The sequence below is a fragment of the Pezoporus flaviventris genome, unplaced genomic scaffold, assembly GCF_033815535.1.
Source record: "Pezoporus flaviventris isolate CSIRO_AGI_PZ_B2104156 unplaced genomic scaffold, CSIRO_AGI_Pfla_v1 ptg000007l, whole genome shotgun sequence".
NCBI lineage: Eukaryota > Metazoa > Chordata > Aves > Psittaciformes > Psittacidae > Pezoporus > Pezoporus flaviventris.
The window spans coordinates 61923858-61944265 of NW_026892555.1; the positions used below are offsets into that span (position 1 = coordinate 61923858).

At 40.1% G+C, this 20408-nt stretch overlaps 2 protein-coding genes across 3 annotated transcripts in view; one reads left to right on the forward strand and one right to left on the reverse strand.

The window, feature by feature from the left end:
• The window catches only part of STX17 (syntaxin 17), a 30623-nt gene extending 16535 nt beyond the window's left edge, over window positions 1-14088 (forward strand). Inside the window, exons 5-9 of the mRNA XM_061448977.1 lie at window positions 4690-4909; window positions 9165-9283; window positions 9363-9413; window positions 11414-11500; window positions 12395-14088. Coding sequence (XP_061304961.1) covers window positions 4690-4909; window positions 9165-9283; window positions 9363-9413; window positions 11414-11500; window positions 12395-12634 — 717 coding nt within the window. The 3' untranslated portion in view covers window positions 12635-14088. The remainder of the gene's footprint in view (window positions 1-4689; window positions 4910-9164; window positions 9284-9362; window positions 9414-11413; window positions 11501-12394) is intronic.
• Window positions 14089-17275: 3187 nt separating this feature from the next.
• ERP44 (endoplasmic reticulum protein 44) overlaps window positions 17276-20408 on the reverse strand; it is a 48333-nt gene continuing 45200 nt past the window's right edge. For both annotated transcript variants that reach the window (XM_061448975.1, XM_061448976.1), the window contains exons 11-12: window positions 19936-20038; window positions 17276-17869 (exon numbers count right to left, since the gene is read on the reverse strand). In XM_061448975.1, the coding sequence (XP_061304959.1) occupies window positions 17768-17869; window positions 19936-20038 (205 nt within the window). In that variant the 3' untranslated portion in view covers window positions 17276-17767. The remainder of the gene's footprint in view (window positions 17870-19935; window positions 20039-20408) is intronic.

A 20408-nucleotide genomic window follows, 5' to 3' on the forward strand; every position in this document is an offset into this window, starting at 1 on the left:
TAGGAATCCCTAAGTCAATATTGACCCAAGGCATCCGCCACAGGTTTTAGACAAATACATGCGCAGCCACTCTACATTTAATCCATGTGCACATAATTAGCCCTTTTTCTGAATTTTCAGTTTACCCAGAATAATTACTTCTGTTGTACTTTTGATGATGGTCAAAATGACAGTAGAAGTATAGATGAGCATAAATGTATACCACTTTTTTATAGTGACTGGAGCCACCTTAAAGACTGCTAAAAAGGAAAGAGAAGAAGCCAGGGAAATCTTTGCATAGGGCATGATGAGACCCTTTCAGAAATACTGAGAAAATTGTTCTGTATACCATGTGTTAGTTTTCAGAAATGTGCTCTTGTAGATTCTCATTTTTAGGGATGGTCCATATTTTCCTTAAAATGTTAGGGCCTGAATAAATATGCAATTTTTCTAGGCTTTGCCCACATAGATGCTGACTGTACCATAAAATTAGTTAATTATTGCAAGATTTAAGCACATTTCAATGAAATGGCAGGATTTTGTTGTAACACCTAAGGTCTGCCCTGATCATAGTCACAGTGAGAGGAAGAAAAATGCTGCAGTTACTACAGAGGATGTGGGGCATTGAACAAAAAAAAAGGAATAGTGTATGGATGAATGATTTTGCTTTAGTCTATGTTCAGGCCACAAAAGTAGACTGCTCTGCAAAACATACCCGGGCAGACAGTGTCTCCGCTCTGTTGCTCCAGCCTGCAAAGTTACTTGAAAAACGGTAATCTATTTTTTATCTTTTTCAGTTTTACAATTTCCATTTCAGCTGAAAATGGTTTACAAGTAGAAGATGGTTTTCAGGCAGCTCTCGTTTGCATAAATCTTCAAAGCTTAGTTGTATGGCTCGTGCCTTCTTTACCATCTTTAAAGTTATGCAGTCTTCAAATTAAGTATCTTTCTGGAATCCTATGCCGATACACCGGGAGAGCAGGGAAGACGAGTTTGTTGCTGCAGGAGATCGTTTATGGTATCAGTGAAGCGTCATGTAAAATCAGCTCACTATTGCACTCACTATGTGGCCATCTGTAGGGTAAACGTATCTTTAAATTCAGGGGTTTGTTTGACCTATGCCAAGAAATTTGTTACATGTATCCTTTATTACATTACTTTGAACAAAGTCTAGAGAAGGTAAATGAAGGCAACATTACATTTGCACGGCTAAGCTACTTCAATGCTTCCTTAAAAATCATATTTATGTTTGAGAGGATTTAAGGTGGTGGGTTTCGTTTACGGCGCTATTTACATCTTAATGTAAAACAATGGAGGGAGAATTGATAGCGATTAACACACAGAAGACAGGAGTTAGAAAGGGACTGATTTGTTGGATTTGACAGATCCTGTGTCATCTATGTATTATTTCAGCATAAAGAGTTCAAAGTGAAAACTATTGGAAAATGGTAATAAACGAAGAAGAAAGAAAAAGAGAATGATAGTGGCAGAGATTGAGTGTGATAATGGCATGATCACCATGATTCAGTTAGCCTTTTAAGACCAGGTTAGATAAACAACTGTCAGAAATAAGATAGAGATGGCAGATTGTGCTTTGAAGGAATGATCTCCCAGGGTTTTTGTCAGCTTTATTTTCCTACAGTTTGTGTGAGAAAGCCTTTTGAAACAAAGACTGTTATGTGGTTTTGGAAGTTAACACATGAAAACTGCAAATATTATGAAGAAAAAATCTATGTCTTTTGGGCTGAATTTGGTGAGTTTGAAACTCAGGAATTCCCCTAACTGAAAACAGAATTTTGTGTTACCTTCCTCTCTAAGTAAGCTTGATTTTAGAAGTGGAAACAGTTGGGAAGAAGGTGATATACTTTTATGCTCTACCCAGAAATTAAACTCTGTCCCATTAAAATGATTGTGAGATGAAGTCACAGTCATTTGCATATCCATAACATTTATCATGTTACACCCTGGTGAGCTCCTGTGATGTGTCTTCCTCACAGCAGGGCTTAGCTTTCTTGCTAGGCTGAATCTGTTTAGCTTCTTTTTCATTGACAGTAAATGGAACAAGAGTATTCTTGCCAAGACCACAAAAGAAGAGGTGGTAAAATTACATTTCGCCAGATAGGCAAATACAGAATCATAGAATAGTTTGGGTTGGAAAGGACCTTTAAAGGTCATCTAGTCCAACCCCCAATATATTATCAGATCTCATCTGATTTCTCCATTGTCTTCCTCACAAATACTTCTCTCTGATCAGCAAGCTAACAATGAACAGTGAAAGTGAGGATCAGATCAAGCCATTCCTAGGGTGAGTAGTTCGTATCTCTTGAAGCTTCTGCTCAGGGTTTTTGCAATCCCCAGCAGCAAGTTGGTGCCTGTGTTGGTCACTGCACAGTAACAGTCTTTGTTATACTCATGCGTTGGGTACACTGATAATTGCTGCAGCTGCAGTGGTGCAGCTCTCTATCAGAGCTGTGTTTTAACTCAATTTCAGCTAGGAGATTTTCCTTTTTTATTTGAAGAAGCTGCTTTGAAGCATTATTAGCTTATCCCAAACTCACTATTGTTACTGTTTCACAACATGGTTTTGTTTGGTTTGTCTTTTTTTTGTTCCCATTATGGCTAAAGACAGGATAATAATAATAATTCTGTTCCCTGAAACAAAACAGCAGGATCAGCTTCATTGAGTCTCCTGCATATAATTCTCACAAAGTAGATAATGAAATGTTGTGTCTAGATAGTCCCGTTTTGTCTTTAAATGAAACTCCAAGATTTTATAAACTGAGAATTTTGGCATGTGGTGGGCTACGGCAGAGATGACATTCTCCTTTTATCAGTACTTTTGGGCAGACCATGGGAGGAAGATACAAGAAGAGCAGAGTACATTAATATGAGAAATGTATGAGGAAAAGTATCGGATACCATGTTTCTAGTCCAGCTCAATATCTAATTTTTTGTATCTCCCTCTTTATTGTTAATCAGTGACTTAAATAGTGCAGCCTAGAATGACGAGTAGTACATAGCGTACAACAGAATATACTCTTAGTAATTTGACAAATGAATTTTACAAATCAGTAGTTCTTTCTTTGATTGCCAAATATGTATCATGCAGTGTTATCTCAATTTGATGTGGAATTAATTTCCCTTTTCTCTGCTTATATTTCTACTATCTTTTTCATACATAAAAAAATACTTCCAGTGTATACAGTTCTTGCTTTTCCAGGTAAGCAATGTTGCCATTCTAAGGCATTACCTGTACCTGGTTTGTATTACTGAAGAAAACCTTTCTGTTTCCAACGACGCACTGATGTCAATCCATTCTCTTGTTCTGTTGTGAGAAGAATACTCAAACCAACTGGTAAACAGTGCAAGAAGTAATATAATTTATAATATCACCTTATAATGTAATGCAATTGATATTGTTTTTATTACCGTCTTTTTTTATAATAAGATGAAATCTCTGTCCTAAAATGCTAAGTGGTATAATTTAAACTATAAATTTCTTTGTTTGTAGAAAAAGAGAAGTTGTGTTCATTTTTAGATTTTTAAAAGCCTAGGCAATAAAAAAGAGACTATTTTTGCTGCAGACAGAAATTTATCTCACAGGAGATGCCTGCACACAGACTCTTCTTGCTAGTCGTAAATAGTTTGTATCTTCTCCAAACTCTTGTGACTAAAGAAATCTTTCTGGTTTATTATATTTGACATTCCAGTCAAATATATTTGATTTTCTTCTGGAAAAAGAATATAAATATTGGGGGAAAGGTAATTTTTATCCCCTGTCCCTGAAGTTGTCTTAGTTGTCTTTATCTATGGATAAATTAGTTTGCCAGAGAGAATAATAGGTAACATCTGTTCCTTGATCTTTGGTTCTTATGCTTCTGGGACAGATAGCTTAGTTTCTCTTACGGGAAGTAGTCCAAAAAGACTCAACAGCATGTCCCAGTGATGCCTCACTGCACTGTTTAGGGGCTGCTGTGTTGAGAGCTGCCTTCCCCATTTATGTTTTGTTATAGATAGCGAACTGAGAGAACTCACAAGCACCAGCAAATACTAAAAATACAACAGTCTTAGTGACCGGTTATGAGGTAATGGCACATCCAAGTGAGAAGTGCTTGAAAGTGCAGATGCCTTCCCTTGCGGACGGTGTTGAGCTCTGGTTGAGGTGACTAAATCACTGTCTCGCCCAGTATCACTGTTGCCTACAGGACTGTCATCTGCCTTAGGAGGAATGAGAAAGAGGAAGATCATGTACTTGGAAGGGATCATCTTTAGGTTGGGCTATCTTAAGTGAGGACAAACTCCCTCCCTGCAGAGCACTGTATCTTTTGTAGAGTGACTGTTTTGCAAGAGCATTAAAAAAAGACCAGGGAATAGCATGGGGACACAAGATAACAGAGCCTGGAAGACCCAGGATGGATTCAAGGAGAGAATTCACTGTTATCGGAGGCATGGGCTTTTACAGCATTTGGGGACATCTTTGACAGGCAAATGAGCTGCAGTCAAACAACGCAGTCTGGAAAAGGGATGTAGAGGAGAGGTTGTTTAAAACCTGGGACTTGAGGGTTGGTTTTTTTTTGTCTTAGTTTATTAAAACTTAGCACTTTAAATGAACATTTAAACATACCGAGTTGGTAGTTGCTTCCTAACCACTGAAAGTGTCTGGTGCTCTTACATAGTAAGCTACAAAATAAGTCTTTAAAATGGTTACAGCAACTCCGCTCCAATATGAGAGAAATGGAGAAACTCTGCTTGCGAGTCCGGAAGGAAGACATCCTGGTGTTGCAGAGAATGATAAATCCCGTTAAAGAGGAAGCTTCACTTGCCATAAAAGACTTCCTGCAGCTCCATTCTCAATCTGCAGAAGAACTTAAAAGGCAACTCGAAGGACAGGAGGATGCTTCTTTAACCAGATCTGCAACTGTAGGAGGAGGTAGGAGAATTTGATTTCTTTATCTATTATATGTATATTGTTGAATCCAGTCTGCCTTTTATTTGACGAGATATAAATGAAGTAAACAAATGAGATTTCAGTTGAATAATAGTTAATCAAGAAACAGATTGCTTTTCCTACACCTCACTTTTCTCAAGACCTGTGACTGAGTTTTGATAAGTGGAGAATTGCCTTCTATGACAAAGATCCTGTAGCCTTGGATCTTGAAAAAGAAGACTGTTCATAGGTAGCAGATTAGCTGATCACACTTAATCATGTGTGAATAATCATTTAGGCCATTTTCACTGAATTAGTGCTTGCAACATCAAGAAGAAAACAATTTTTATATGACAGACAGTATAATAAGCCACTGCTGAAATATGTGGAAAAGAGGAGCAAGTCTCTCTATAAAGGAGAAGGTCTCTTCCTGTAGCATTTTAACTTGGCAGCTGACAGAAAAGCAGAAAACAGTATAAATCCATTTAAATAAAAGGTCTTGGAAACATGCTACAGGTCAGCGTGTTTGCTGTTCTTCGGTCCTTTCTGTACAATTGTCTTTCATTCCTTGTTCTACCATTCTGTCTTCAGGGGAAGCCCTTACTATGCTGTGGTACTGGCCAGTGTTCTCTGCTATGAGAAAGTTGATACAGCAGGATTAAATCCTTCCACATAACGGTAGTTAGTTTGATTGCTGCAGTAGCAGCGTTGTTTAAATTTGTTTGAAGATTTCATGTGTCTTAACATCAAAATAGTATTTTCAGTCCATGACATTGTAGAAGAACCTGCCATCAAATTTGATTTCATGACCCTTCCTGTTGCTACATAAGGAACTACAAGAACTCTTTCAAAGTGTGATTAGCAAGCTAGTGAGTCTAACAGTCAAACAGGGAGAAAAGTAGATTTGAAAACTGGGCTTGCTTTCAAGAATGTCATGTGCAGTAGCATCAGAAAGACTTAAAAAGTCAAGATACATCAAATAAAGAACCATAGAATGGTTTAGATTGGAAGGGACTTTTGAAGACCATCTAATTTGACAAATCTGTAGATAGCTCATCTGAGAGGAGCTCATTGGTCTCAGTTTTATACTCAAGGTTTTAGATGTTTATGGACTGGAATACCAGGTATTCAGTGACCCCCTTCATCAATACTAGTCACTGCTTTCAGGCTCTTTGTGAGCTCTTCTCTGTTACGAAGAGAACTAAATTTAAAATATCTCTTCTTTTTTGGTAACATTCTGCAGTTGTTCTCAGTGCATTCCAGTATCTCATTGGAAAGGCCTTGTCCCAGCTTACTGCTTTTCTCATAGCTACATAGGTGGTAAATGGGAACTAGAGTTTAAATTCAAAGAACAGGCCTGCTTTTTTAATCTGAAACACCATTAACATATGGAGGACATTGAACTTGACAGTACTTCTGAAAGACAAGAAATTGATCAGAAAGATTGGGATGAGAAGAACAGAAAAATATTCCTGGAATGACACACTCCTGTAAGTCTGCTCAAGAATATGGAAATTATTCACCCCATTTAAAGTGGAATACACAGACAGCCAGACAAGTAAATGCAATGAAACAGGTATTTTTTCTTCAAGTTTGCCAGCCCATGAAAGCAGCCCTGTTGAATTGCTAACACAGATGCTATATATTGCCTGTTCTTTTGTGCTTTGAGGCTGCAGTCCTGAAAGCAAATCTTGGCTGCTGATCTTAATCAAAGGAGCTTCAGCATGCCCATTCTTTGTAGCATGTTGCTTCCCACCTGGTAGAGAAGGAAGGAGTTTACAAATTCAAATCGCCCGTTTAGAAGGCATGTCAGTGATATTATGTAGTCCCTTCCCCGCCTCACCACCCGTGGCTGAGGTCCAATAGAATAGGAATTTAATTGCATTTTAAACAAATATTAACAAAAGGTGAGACTCGACTCTTAAAAATCTTTTAAGCAACATATTGAATCTTCCAGAGCTTTAGATTTTTATCTTGAGTGTAATGAGGTGCGAAGCTGCTCTATGAAATCTGCAGAGGTGTTTTGTATTACTGCATTTCTGGGGAGATGCTGTAAATGAAGTGTTGGAGCCACTTCCATTCTCTAGTTCTATTAAAATTGGTTAGACCTGATAAGAGGTGAACTTGTGAATATAAATTTCTTACTCATGCTTTCAGCCCAAGTGTGACTTCACCTTCTCTTACCCTTCCTGTTCTTTACCTTAGTATCTTGAAGCGAGTAAAGAATTTTCTTGAGACTTTTTTCCCCACTAATTTTTAGTTATTAGGAAATGGTAACAGTGTAAACCTACTTAAGAGTTTTCAGTTCTCTTGAATGTGTGTCATGCAAAACTTCAGCATCAGTTATGTACTTCGGAGGATGTGCTTTTCTACAGTAGGTCAACAAAGATTGTTAAGGACAGACCGGAGTAGGGAAGACAATTTGTGAAGAGGCCATTTTGCTTAGTGAGCTTTTTTCCTGCTTTTGTATTTTGAATATTTTAATTTCAAGCAACTTAGCATGCATGCGAGTGATTAGGGAAGAGTGTGTTCTTCTTGGCAGAAGAAACTTGATTTTGAAATAGGATTGTAAGGATTTAAATGGAATAAAATACTCAAACCCCATGTTAAGCGTCAGAACATTTAGCAGAATTGGTTTCTCCAAAAATGGACACATTTGGATCTATGAATGATTCTGCTGAAAAGGGAAAAGCAACATTTTAGGACTGAGTCTATAACATTAATTAATCTGATGGTATAAATCAGAAATATGTTGTGGAAGAACAGGTGATGATTGTAGGAGGTGAAGGGCCTTCCATGTCTGGATTCTTAAAGGAAAAGGGGTAGAAATAATTAGAAAGAAAATCCCAAAATAAAACCCCAAATCACTTACTCCATTGCTGTTACTCTGCTACTCTGCTGACTTAGTAGCTACAGCTGAACATCAGCTTCATTGATGTTAGGCTTGTATTGATCTGAGAGTAGGAAGATTAGGTTCTTAATGTATTTTGAGGTACTGGGATAAAAATGTTCAGAAATGGACAAATGGTTATGAAAATGTGTCATTTTTATTTTATCTTAAATTAATTCCATGAATAAGCATGCATTATTACTGTTTTTTAAATAAATATGATTATTTTTATTTGGTTTCCATTGTACGTATCTGTTGTAACAGTTATAGAATATTATTACAGTACCTTGGCACATTCACTGTTTCTAAGGATTTTAATACAATATTTACACTTTAGTATTGTTAGACATGTCTAACCAGCCTTCCCCAGGCTAAGCTTTCTCTTAATACTGCTCTCCCAGGGAAGGAAACATTGGTGACCTACTAAAGCAGCCATTTTCCTTCAGAAACTGAAGTTGTTTAAATTAACACGTTCTTTGTTAAACACACATACATTCTCCAGTCTGCCTTTCACACTCTCAAGCTATTCCCAAATCCTTGCTATGACAAGCCAAACTTGTTTGTTGTTATTCTTTATTACCACTTAATATCTTGCCTGTAATCACTCACATGTCCATTATATCCATAGTGGCTCGAGATCAGGATCTTTAACTGGAGAAGGTATGTGTGTGACTATTCATTGTATCTGCTCTCCCCCACGACACCTAGCTCTCTCTCTTTTCCTGTTTTTTAACACCATACTTCCTCCTAAAGTCCTCTGCATCCAGTCCAGGTGATTTAGAAAGGAAGATATTTGAGAATACCTCCTTTGTACTGCTGAGCTGCAAGTGTTTGTCATCCTCACAGCACTGTTACCTAGCTGGATCCAGCACTGAATGCTGGGCAGTGTGTTACTTGGTTTTCATTGCTTTGAAAGCTTTTTCCTCCAGCTTCTTTTAGTCCCAAATGGCTGAAAATCAAACTGGTAGGATCCTAATCACAAAATGAGTAACTGTCTGTTCAGTTTTGAAGTTCTTGTGTGTTGTATGTAAATGAAAAGCTTTTTGTCCCAGGCTCAGTTTTCTTATCTTGAGTGAAACAAAATTAACTGACCTTAAATTCAGGACTATAATTTTAATGTTATTCTCAGAACTAATTGTGAAAGTGGGCTGATAGGAATTAATCCATTTCTTCAGCAATAACTTCCTTCTCAGAAAGTGTCTATTGCTGTAAGACTTTTCCCTATATGATCATTTTCAGGGCTGTCACTTGGCTTGAATTAGTTAAGTATCAATTTATTCTTGAGAAACACTAAGAGTGAGAAACTTCGCACATCACCTGCATTCTGATTCAGTGCATTTATTTATAAGCTTCATGTTTCTCATTCAGAAACTTTACATAGCACAGACGTGAAGGACGGCTCCCAGAGTTTAATCCAGATCTACTCCCCCCTTCCTGAAATACCTCAGCGAGAAAATGCAGCTGAGTCCTGGGAAACTTTAGAAGAGGTATGTTGGAACTCCCATACTGCCACGTTGATGCTCTTGGTTTTATTGCAAAATAACATTTGGGTGTTTTTAATTGTAGGGCTTGATTGAGCTTAGCCAGTTGGTGACTGACTTCTCTCTCTTAGTCAACGTAAGTATTAATTTTGCATTCTATCCTAGATGGAGTCTTGTACAAAAGGACTGTCAATGAGTAATCCTAATGGGACTAAAAAAAAGATGAGCAATACTTGTGCCCATAGTCTGAACTTAGACTGAGCTGGTATCACCTGGTCAAAGTGACAGAATAGCAGAATAACTGAAACAGCTGAATTTAATCAGTCAAGTATTCAGGACTACAAAATCCTAGTCACTGTTAAGAACTTAAGGAAAATGCCAGGAGAGGCAGAGCTGTTTTCCCTTCAGTGTGCCAAGATGCCTGCACAAAGGTGCTATCTTTGCTACTTGGGTCCTATGGTAGATACACCTATAGTTTCCATGCTGGTACCTTAGATATTTTCCAGAGTTGTAGGTATTTACATCAATGTTGACATCAAATTGTCTAGCATTAGGGTGAAATGTTTTCTTTTGATTTTCAAGTGCCAACAGAAGAGGAATGTTCAAAAGCATTAGTTTAAGCCCTCAGCTCCTCCTTCCCTATATTAATGACTCACTGCAAAAGTTTTATTTGTGGCTCTCCTGTTGATTCAGGCTCTGTCAAAATAGTTCTATGAGGAGGCAACATTCTTTCATTTCAGCAGTAGTGCTGGTAATTGTGCCTAAGCTGTCGTCACTGGAGCACCTATTGATGTTGTGGCCAGTGCCCTTGGACACAAGCTAAACCTTCCCAGAAGCCCTACAGTGCTGACCGGGAGACTTGTACCCAGGTCCCATTTGTTTTTACCATTTCTAATTGTAATGGTGCTGACAGCCTTCACTGCACAGGGTGGGTGTTTCTCAGGTACTTCTCACTTAATCAGTACTAGAAAATTCTGAAGTTCCCCTCACTTTCATCCTGCCCTTTCTGTGCTCTCACAAAGCTGCCAAAAGGTCTTCATCATCAATACTGCCTTCCCAAAGTTTAGTTCTTCCTGTGCCATGGGGAATTTAAATCCACAATTCTTATCTCCCAGTGGAGTTCTTTAATCTTCTGACAGTTGGGTTAGTTGAGATAAACCGGTTTTTAGCCTTTCTGCTGAGTATGTGCTGCTTCATGTATACAAACACCTCCCACCCCTAAGATTCATTAGGCTGGAGAGGGGCTGCAGAAATTGTTACTCAATAGCCTAAATGTTAGCAGTTATAGCTAAAAAGGGGGACACTTCCTGTTCCCAAGACTTTCTGGATTTTACATCTTACTGTCATTCGATATAATAGCAAGCATCTGATGTGTGTGGATTGGATTGTAGAGGAAGATACCAGTTTCCGTATTGGAAAGTGGGAAAAGAGTTCAGAATGCCTTTTCTTTTAAGCTGAACATTAGCCATCTCCTTATTTTGTGACACAGAACAGCCTGGGTACTGCTGAGATTAAAATAAGAACAAACAAACCCACAAACCCCTTTATCTTCTGCTCCACTGTTCTCTGAGGGGAGACTGCAGGGGAATTTGACTGCATTTGGAGAAAAGGAATGTGTTTTTAAACTCAGTACAGTGCAGAGCAACATCAAGTGTATTTTCAGTACTGTCACTACTCAATTTGTAAAGTTAAGTCAGCATTTTATACTGTCATAATTAAACACATATTTAGATTTCTTTGTGCAGCTCTGTGTGTTGGAGTTGGAACATGAAACTCAGCAGGAAGCAAAAAGGCTACTTGGTTTTATTTTTCCTTCTGGAATGTGAGCTCATCTATTCACAGAAAAGATTTGGAAATCGTATGTTTGGGTTTCTTTTCCCCCTCTAACTGCAGCAACACATTGTATAATACCCACCCCCTATTATTACTTAATTGTTAAGATATTTTTGAAGTAGTTTGTAGTTTCAGCACAGTTCATCAGATGCTATTAATGAACCACCATGAAGGCTGCACGGCTGTGGTGTGTAGCAGATGAAAAGCGGCTGTGGGGCCCTGATTACAGGCATTAAAATGGTGTGTATTGGCTCACTGCTGCTTCTCAGCAGGTTTCCTCACTCATAATTCCTTTGCATCTAGGCTCAGCAGGAGAAGATTGACAGGATTGAAGACCATGTCAACAGTGCTGCTGTGAATGTTGAAGAGGGAACCAAAAACTTGAGGAAGGTAGGGATCTGCTCCTGCTGGTGAATCAATGGTACTCTGCCTCCCAGCAATCCTTGGTATTAACCCAATTGATCTGCCGTCTTGAATGCTGAGGGAGCCAGCAATTAAGGAAATAAGGAAGAAATGACCCACAGGTAGCAGAGAAAAAAATAAATCAATCTCTCTTGTAATTTTCTATCACATCCAGGCTACCAAATACAATTTTCTTTTTTTTTTTTTATGCTGTTCTGATGCTGCTTTGGTTTATCGGCAAAGATGAGCACAGTCAGTGATTGGCTCGTAAGAATCAAACAAGTGTAAAATGACAGGCTGATGATAACATGCAATTTCACTCCCATTCTATGCAGATGTCAGTGATAGTTGCAAATAAGCCACAAACCTAGATTCAGGCATGTTATTGAAAAATCTGATCTTTTGCTCAGCTTCTTGTTTGATTTAATGATGGAGATCAGGAAATAAATCATAAAATACTTTGGGTTGGAAGGGACCTTAAAGATCATCCAGTTCCAACCCCCTGCCATGGGCAGGGACACCTTCCAATAGACCAGGTTGCTCAAAGCCTCGTCCAACCTAGCCTTGAACATTGCCAGGGATGGAGCAGCCACAACTTCTCTGGACAACCTGTTGCAATATGTGCATCATCAGCCAGATCCATGTAAAAGGGCCCTGTTCACATCTGTGTACATACATGAGACAGCTCAATTTTGACTTGGGTTTAGTACATTGTCATCCATGTGGGACAGTTGGTCACCTCTTTTGAAATACTAATTTGTAAAGTTTATTTATCACTGAGCATTCAAGTCATTGCCAAGAGCAATGAGGGGGAAAAGCACATCACCACAGGCAAGAATTCTAACTCTTTTGTGTTTGTCTCTCTTTTCTCTCCCTTTACAGGCTGCAAAATACAAGCTGGCAGCTCTGCCCGTGGCAGGTGCAGTCATTGGTGGAGTGGTGGGGGGTCCGATTGGTCTCCTTGCAGGGTTCAAAGTGGCAGGAATTGCAGCTGCAGTTGGTGGTGGGATTTTGGGTTTCACAGGTGGAAAATTGATACAGAGAAGAAAACAAAAAATGCTGGAGCAGGTCTCTTCCAGCTGTCCAGAGCTTTCTCACCAAAGTGCCAAAAAATCCAGCTGAAATCCAGATTCATTGCTAGGAACGGAAGTGTGGTAGCCATGCTAATGACAGACTCGCAGCCTTACGCTTTAAATACAAGGCTGAGCAGCGTGAGTTTTGACAACAGTACTGTTACTTTGGGGGAGTGTGTGAAACAGTAACACCAGAATTTCTTTTCAGATGTGGCAACATCAGTCCTTTGAAAAGTACATTGCTAACTCTTCATTATGAAATCCTTAGGTGAGCTCTATGCACAGCTGTAGTGATAGGCAACGGGTGCTTCATGCCAAATTTGCACAGTGTCTTGCAGACAACAAGAGATATCTGGAAAAAACTAATGCTCTCCTGTGAAAGCCACCCAAAAGCTGGAACTTTTACTGCAGTGCTCCAAAGAAAAGGAAATAAGCTCCATCTATCCTTCATGGTCAGAGTACTTTAAATTTACTTTCATGTATCTGGATTCCCAAACTCCTCCTGTGTATACCCACAGGATATGACTGCCTATGCCTTCCAGTAACGCACAGGGATGCGGTAGCTGCCGTAAGAGGGGAAAATGGTGGGTGAGCAATGTGGAAAAAACCTTATGTATATCCCACATCTGCCTCCATCAGCCAAATCGCATCAACATTACAAGCAGCTTTTCTCCTTTTTCAGGTAACTTTTAATTTATAAACTCATCTTGTTTAAAGTGTAGTTAAGAATTAATCAGTCCAAGGAGCAACTGTGCTGGGGAATAATAATTTTCCATGGCTGTTCAACTCCTTGGCTTGTCCTGAGAATACCAGACAGGATGAAGGGCTGAGCTCTGGCATTCTGAGCCTGAAGCTGCACCTTACACAGCACTTACTGCTAGATGTTGCCCTTGCTTCTCATCTCCCATCAGCGACAGTGCTGTGGTGAGAGAACTAAATAGCTTTCCTGCCTGCTGGAGCCAGGCCTGCTCCCTTAGTAGTTTTCATTATCCCTCAAGGGCAGCATTAGCCACCAGGTCACAGCCTGGTGCTGCAGCATCGAGGCCTTTTAAGTGGTGCCAGTGTCAGCTGCCAGCCCCAGGGGATGGCTGTGTAAACCAGAGTAAGTAAACCATCCTTGTGTGGGTCTGAATCACGCCTCTTGTATCCCCTTCAGTTCCAAAACTTGTGCTTCTACCCGCACTGCAGAGTAGCTTCTTGTCCTTTAGGAACATGCTGTGGAGCCTGTGTGGGGTGAGATGGTGATAGCGCTTTTGCTAGGTTTTTATGGCGGGTGCCTGTTGTGCTTACCCTCCTTTTACTGCTTAAGAAGCCTTTTGCTTCCGAACCTTACAATGTTAAATACGGAAGTGTTAACATGGTTTTATTGACACATAATCTACTGTTCAGCACATGGTCCTACCTCTGTCCTTCAGCACAGTTCCCACACTACTGCTGCTACTGTTTGGGGAACAGAAACTGAGGTTGGGAAGCTGCTTTTTAACGATTTTAGTTTGTTCAGGTCATCCCTAATTTTATTAGGTGAACGCTGAAGTCAGTGCTCAGTGATAAGTCTTCCCTGACAGGGAACACTGTCAAAGTAAGCGTGCTACAGCTATAGTTCCCTTTTGTAACCAGTACTTTGATATCATCATTGGGAATAAATGCCTCCTCATGACAGATGAAGGGGTTTTGAGCCTGGAGACATTGTAAGCAACTGTTAGTTACAGCACAAATATCTTTTTTCTGAATGCTTCTTCCATGTTACTTTTAAAATGTGAATGAAATTGCTGTCAGTCAGAGCACTGTGTCTCTTAAGTGGGTCTGAGGCTCAGGGAAGCAACATGTGCAACACTAGTTTTCACAAGTAATCACAAACACTGTCAGAAGTGCATGTGTTAAAGCCACAGTGCCTACATCTGTAAAATCAGCTGGAGTGGAAAACATGACCTAAGTCAGTCAGCTCATTTGCTCCTGTCAGGCAAAAAGCACTTTTTTCTTTAAATGCATTGACTTTGTATGCAAACACATTTAATGAGCTTGTAACAATTTCATACTAAGGCTGTTCATTCCTTTGGTACGGCATTTCTGCATCTAAAGGAAGAAACTAAGAAGTATTCTTCATCAGAAACTGTGGTTGATTCTTTGTATGATTTTCAAAAGCTTTGTCTGCTTTCCTACTGTACTCTTCAAAGCCTTGTGCAGTGAAATGACAGCAGCCACAGCAGAGACATCATGGACTCTACCTTCTCCCCCCCAACTGGACTAATGCCAAGACAATCTGAATTCATAAACCTGAATTCCTGATGCAGCTTATACAAACTGAGCTTGGTATGCATTCATTGTATGAAACATCCAGCATAAAAACTATTCTTCCTCCTTGCATCTGTAAGGAAGCAACTTCAAAACATTGTGTATACACTTGAGACTCGAGACACTTAAATAAGCTCCGATTTTTAAAATCCTGGTGGGTTATTTACATATGTGAAGAAACATGGGTATCTGAGTAACCAAACTAGCAGCTGAAGTGCTAGGTACATTAGAAGAAATGTAAGATATACATGATTCTTTCAGCCCAAATAAAACTTTCTGCCTATGGGACTGGTTGTAGCATTTACTGAGAACATCGGGGTTTATTTCTTGTAAGCACCTAAAAGATTAATCCTTTACAAATGTTATTAAAATACCTCCATTACTAAGATCTAAGAATCCTAGACTGAGTTACCAAACATGCTTCAGCTATTGAAATACATTGACTGAAATGAACACAAATTCTTAAAATGTCGCATGCATCTGGTAACTCGTGCACATGTGCTAGCTCAGAATTGGACTCCTTAAATTCAACTAAAAATGGGTTTGTTCCACCCACCCGGGGATAAGACATTTTTGACAATTTCCCATGAAAGCCATAACAAGTGTTGAAGGGAATGGCTAGCTCAGCACCAAATGGTTAAAACCTTTGATGCAGCTGATCAGAGCTGAAGGGCTCAATTTAAAACACTTGGTTTTTTTGGCAAACTCTTGGTATCATCAGGTACTCAAAAGCTCAAGCCCTGTTTCAACATCATGTTAGGTAGGCAAGCGGCCCCTAGACTTTAGCTGTTAACCTTCTGCCTGCAAATAGCAAAATCACTTGCCAGTTGTACAACCAGGTCAGTGGTCATCAAGAACCCAGGAGAATCGAGTCCAACTCCCAAGAAATACACAGTGGAAGCACTTGAGTGTGTAACTGTCATAAAACTATTACATCTTATTGTCTAGTGCTGGGATGCCACAGCTCTGGGAACAAGTCTTTACCCAGAAAGGCAAACCTGGATTAAAGAAATGGCAGGGGAAGTCATTCATCTCTTTCACTGTCTAGCTGAAAAGCACCAGCACTGGACTGTTGGGTATATGATGAGCTCATACCTCTCTCCAGAAAGAGAAGTTTAGACTTCTTCCATCAAACAGCATTTATAAATAAGAATCCCAATATAAAACAGGAACCTCAGAGGAGCAAAATGAGTACTTGTAGGTATCATGCAGGAATTAACTAAAATCTCAGGTACCTGAACATACTCCAGTTGTTCTGTAGCACCCCCCGCAGATAGTGGCAGCCTTAAAACCATACCCTGCTCACATCTTTATACGCCAAGTGGAAGGTGGTATATGACTCTGCTGCCAAAACCGTTTGATTTGGCACAAGATGGAGAACGGACCAGGAGAAGAGCTGGCTTTCAAGCACCAAATGTGCACTCTAAAATGCAGATTCACAAAACTAACAAAAAAGTACACCTGGAAACAAAATCTTGGAACACTGTTTTAGCTACCAATTCTGTGCTGCTCAGTTAGCTGTAGCTCAGTGGTGGTTGGTCCTAGCAACTCTCTCCTCAATCACTCCCTAGAAAGCTCATGTTCTGTTGCTGCAACAGGATCTCTTGGGATCCACTTTTGCTACAGCTGCACCAGACCAGGTCAGTCTTAAGTCAGTAATTGAATAGGTGGCATCTAGCTGAAAGGAAGAAGGAATCCTCAACTGTTAACTTGCTGAAGTAAAAATGAACCCAGTGGTCCACCTGTCCAAAAGGACAAGCTTGCTTCTAAGGACAATAAATTTTGGGGGCACAACCCATGGACCTACACTCTCTGCAGTAAGTGTACTGTACAAAACTAATTACATCTCCAAATTGCACATCAAATTAGATATTTTTTCCATGTTACAGTTTCTGTATGTTCATCTCACCAAACAGCCTGAAGATTCATTGAGAGAAGCCCATATTCAGGTATTATGCACACCAGAAGAGCCCACAGTAGTAATTCCTTCTTGAGCAGAACTCAAATTTGCAATAAATAAGGCACAAGCCAGACAAAAAGAACAACAGGAAAACATGCAATGGTTGGTTGGGAAGTCTGCCAGGAAGGCAGGGACCCAAATAACAAAACCCCAAACCAACCAAATCTTAACACACATACAGGAATTAACTGAAGACTGACAAAGCTAAGATGGCATTCCAGTCCATGCCTACTCTAAAGGGTTTCCAACATTCATATGCTTCTAACACAACTGTGTAGATAATATAACAACCTCGGTAATTCCAGGGACTTGGGCCAACACAGCCCTTTCATTCCAAGCACAGCCATTATCATTAAAGCTTCTCCTTTCCTTGCCTGGTATTTTAACAGAATCGTTAAACTACTTAGACATTTACACCCAGTAAAGCACCACACGAGATTCTGTAAAACTTTAATTTATTCCCCTCCCAAGTATCCAGAATAGAAGACCCTCTAAGTTGGAGGAAAATGTGACAAAGAAATAGATTACCAGGATAGCTGTTACCATGAAGAAGAAAAAGAAAGAAGCACATACTACCAAGGTTACACAGAAAACAACCCAAAAGTCCTATTTAATGGGATAGTGCAAGTTAACAGCATGTCTCTGGCAAGGATACCTTCATTTGGATTATAAAAGTTTTACAGAACAGAGTTAGATCAAGAGTCTGGCTGGGTCTCCGCTATTTACTATAGCATTAAGAGCATACTGGTTGAAAGATGCTGTACAGAGTGACCCACCAAACAAATGTATTTACAAGCCTGGGGAGAAAAAAATTTTTCAGTTTATTCAAAATAAAAATACACATAGAATTATGAAAATATAGGTTTACTATTTCCACCACACAGAAGTCAATGCTGCTGTCTGAAAGGCTTGCAAGATTATTTCAAGTTTTTAAAGTTCATCTTTTTCCCTCAATAAGGTGTACCTATGTTCACTGGGTGCCAGTTTCTGGAATGAGCTCTCTGGTGGGCTGCTTGCTAAATCCTGGATTGGCTGGAAAACAGAGCAAACAGTACAATTGCGTGTTAGACTCAGTTTAGTAATCAGTAACCCCCATTAAATGAACTTCTAGCATTAATTGTGGGACTGCATGATGTCCAGCAGTCTCACAACTCGGGTCTTCTTGGAAGGCACACTTTAAGTCCCAAGGAGGTGGAACACACACACATTCATTAATTAGGCACCATCAGTTCAGGATATTGTTGGCACATCTCAAAGGTTAAGGCCATCACACAAGTTTCTGTACAAGTGACCTAGAAGTTTTTCAACTGCACCCCACTGCATCTTTAAGTCTCTCTACCACTTGCTTTGAAAGTTTGAGTTTGTGGGCTTGCTTCTGAGATGCACCAGGGCAAACATCACTACAACATCACTGCTGACATCTTCTAGAACTTTTCTATGGAAACTGAAGAAAGAAACCAAACAAGGATGCAATTCAAGGGACAGAGATGACCTAAGACAGCACCCTCCAGTTTAGTGAAGGCCTTGCATATGGATACACGTCTTCCACCAAGATGGCATGATGCCATATGGAGATGAAGAAGTGAACATTCCTGGTCTTGTGTGCATTTGTCAAGGCAGGATGGAGAGAAGCACAAGTCTGCAGCTCTAGGCATCCAGCCTGTGCCCAGACAGGCAGCAGGATCCAGGGACTCAGCAGGCTTCCCACCTCTTGACCAAGCCTCCTCCACATTACAATTGCCTTTAGTGGCTCATCCTTATGCACGCCTGTCAGACCAACTGCCTGGCTACTCCTCAGTCTCCAGCCCTATTTCTGCATCTTCTGTTGGTCTGAATTCTGGTTGCTCCATGATTTCCTGAGAAACACAGGGAGTTACCAGTTGAATGAGTTACTATGAGACAATTCAGCCCACAAGTTTTCAGGGCCAGTCATGACAACATTCAAAAGCAGTCATACTCCTGGCCCAGGGCAAGCCTCCAGGGCTTAAATGCTTTTAAATCTTTTGACTTCGAGCAGGGCAACACAGATTATCACACAAATGACCTGGAAAATAGGCTTGCAACCATAAATCATTTCTGTCCCCCACTCATGGGTTCTGGAACAGCTCAAGGCACCCCAACACCATGGCACCAGGTCTCCTCTGGGACTAACATGGCTCCTGGAGCCACAGGCAATACAGCATGTAACTTAAAGTGCTTAAAACCAGTTATTTCTTTAGAAAGTGCCTGAGTTATGAGAAGATTGCCTGACAGGCTGTTACATTTGCACTTACCAGCATGACACCAGATGTATGAGCTGAACGGTACATTGAGAAGATCAAGACAGAAGACTGGGCAGAGCAGAGGGAATCGGGGCTGGTAATGTCCTTTCTTTTCTGCCTCTTGGATTAAACTAAACACTGAGGTGCTACTGAGTTTTGTCTGGAGAAAGCTGTGTTGCAGAAGAGATCCCAGGAGCAACTTCTAGGTACGTAATTGTATAGCATGCCAACCTTTGAGCACAACAGTGAGGAATCCTAACTGACAGATGCAGCTGTGACCACAATTAATGCCACTGGTTAACTGCATTAATAGAATAAGCCCTATTACTGCTCATCAGTCTTTTGTTGATGATCTAATAATCTGCCTCCTGCTTGGATTGGTGACTACAAGTAAATATGTAAAATATTCCATCAATTGATGCTTCCCCTTAGAAGCACCCCTCATAGCATGTCATATGGGAAATAATGCACCTATCATCAGTTTCTGCACAGAAACCACATGGGAACATAAGAGCAGCTCTATGAACTCAGAACAGTCAACTAGCCCAAGATCTTCCATTTCAGTGGAGAAAAATGCATATTCTTACACTCTTGACCTCTTGCCTTATTTGAGGCAAACAGGCACCATACTTTCCCCTAATGCTCTCCCTGCTTTTAACCCAAGGAAGTTAAAGGAAGAACCAAGCAGAAGCGGCAACATTATGCTTCTATACACAGATTTTTCTTTCAGAAGAGTGAGGTTAAAAGTACACTCACGTTAGAAAGCACAGCTCTGACAAGGAGTAAAAAAAGGTCTTAGTAAATGGCCAAATTAAACGTACTTGGTTGTAAACTTACCTGACCGGGTGCTACATCAGTTGGATCAGGGCCATGATGAAACTCTCTATGCAATTTTCCAGAATGCAAGTCTAGTACAAATTGCTTCAGTTTACCTGGAACTCTGGAATAAATCCAACAGAAATACGCACATATTTATTACAAGTTAAACCCAAACACAGAAGGTTTAAAGTGCACCGTTTACAGTAGCCAACTTCTGTTTATCTAGCACACTATGCCCACTTTTAGGTGACTAACAGAGGACAGGAAGCCAAATAGTTTGTTAAGGTATCCTACCAGCTTCTTTTTCTTTCCACTGTCTCTTGAGAACACAGCAAGTATTTCATCTTTCCAATAACTCCCACAGAGTTGTACTAGCCGATAACTTCATTGTATACTCACTCCAGCTCCCCACTAACCGTAATGTAAGAGGGAACAGCAGGTTCCAAATGCACAGTTTACAGATACAAACGACAGTTGGGTAGCGGTATTGA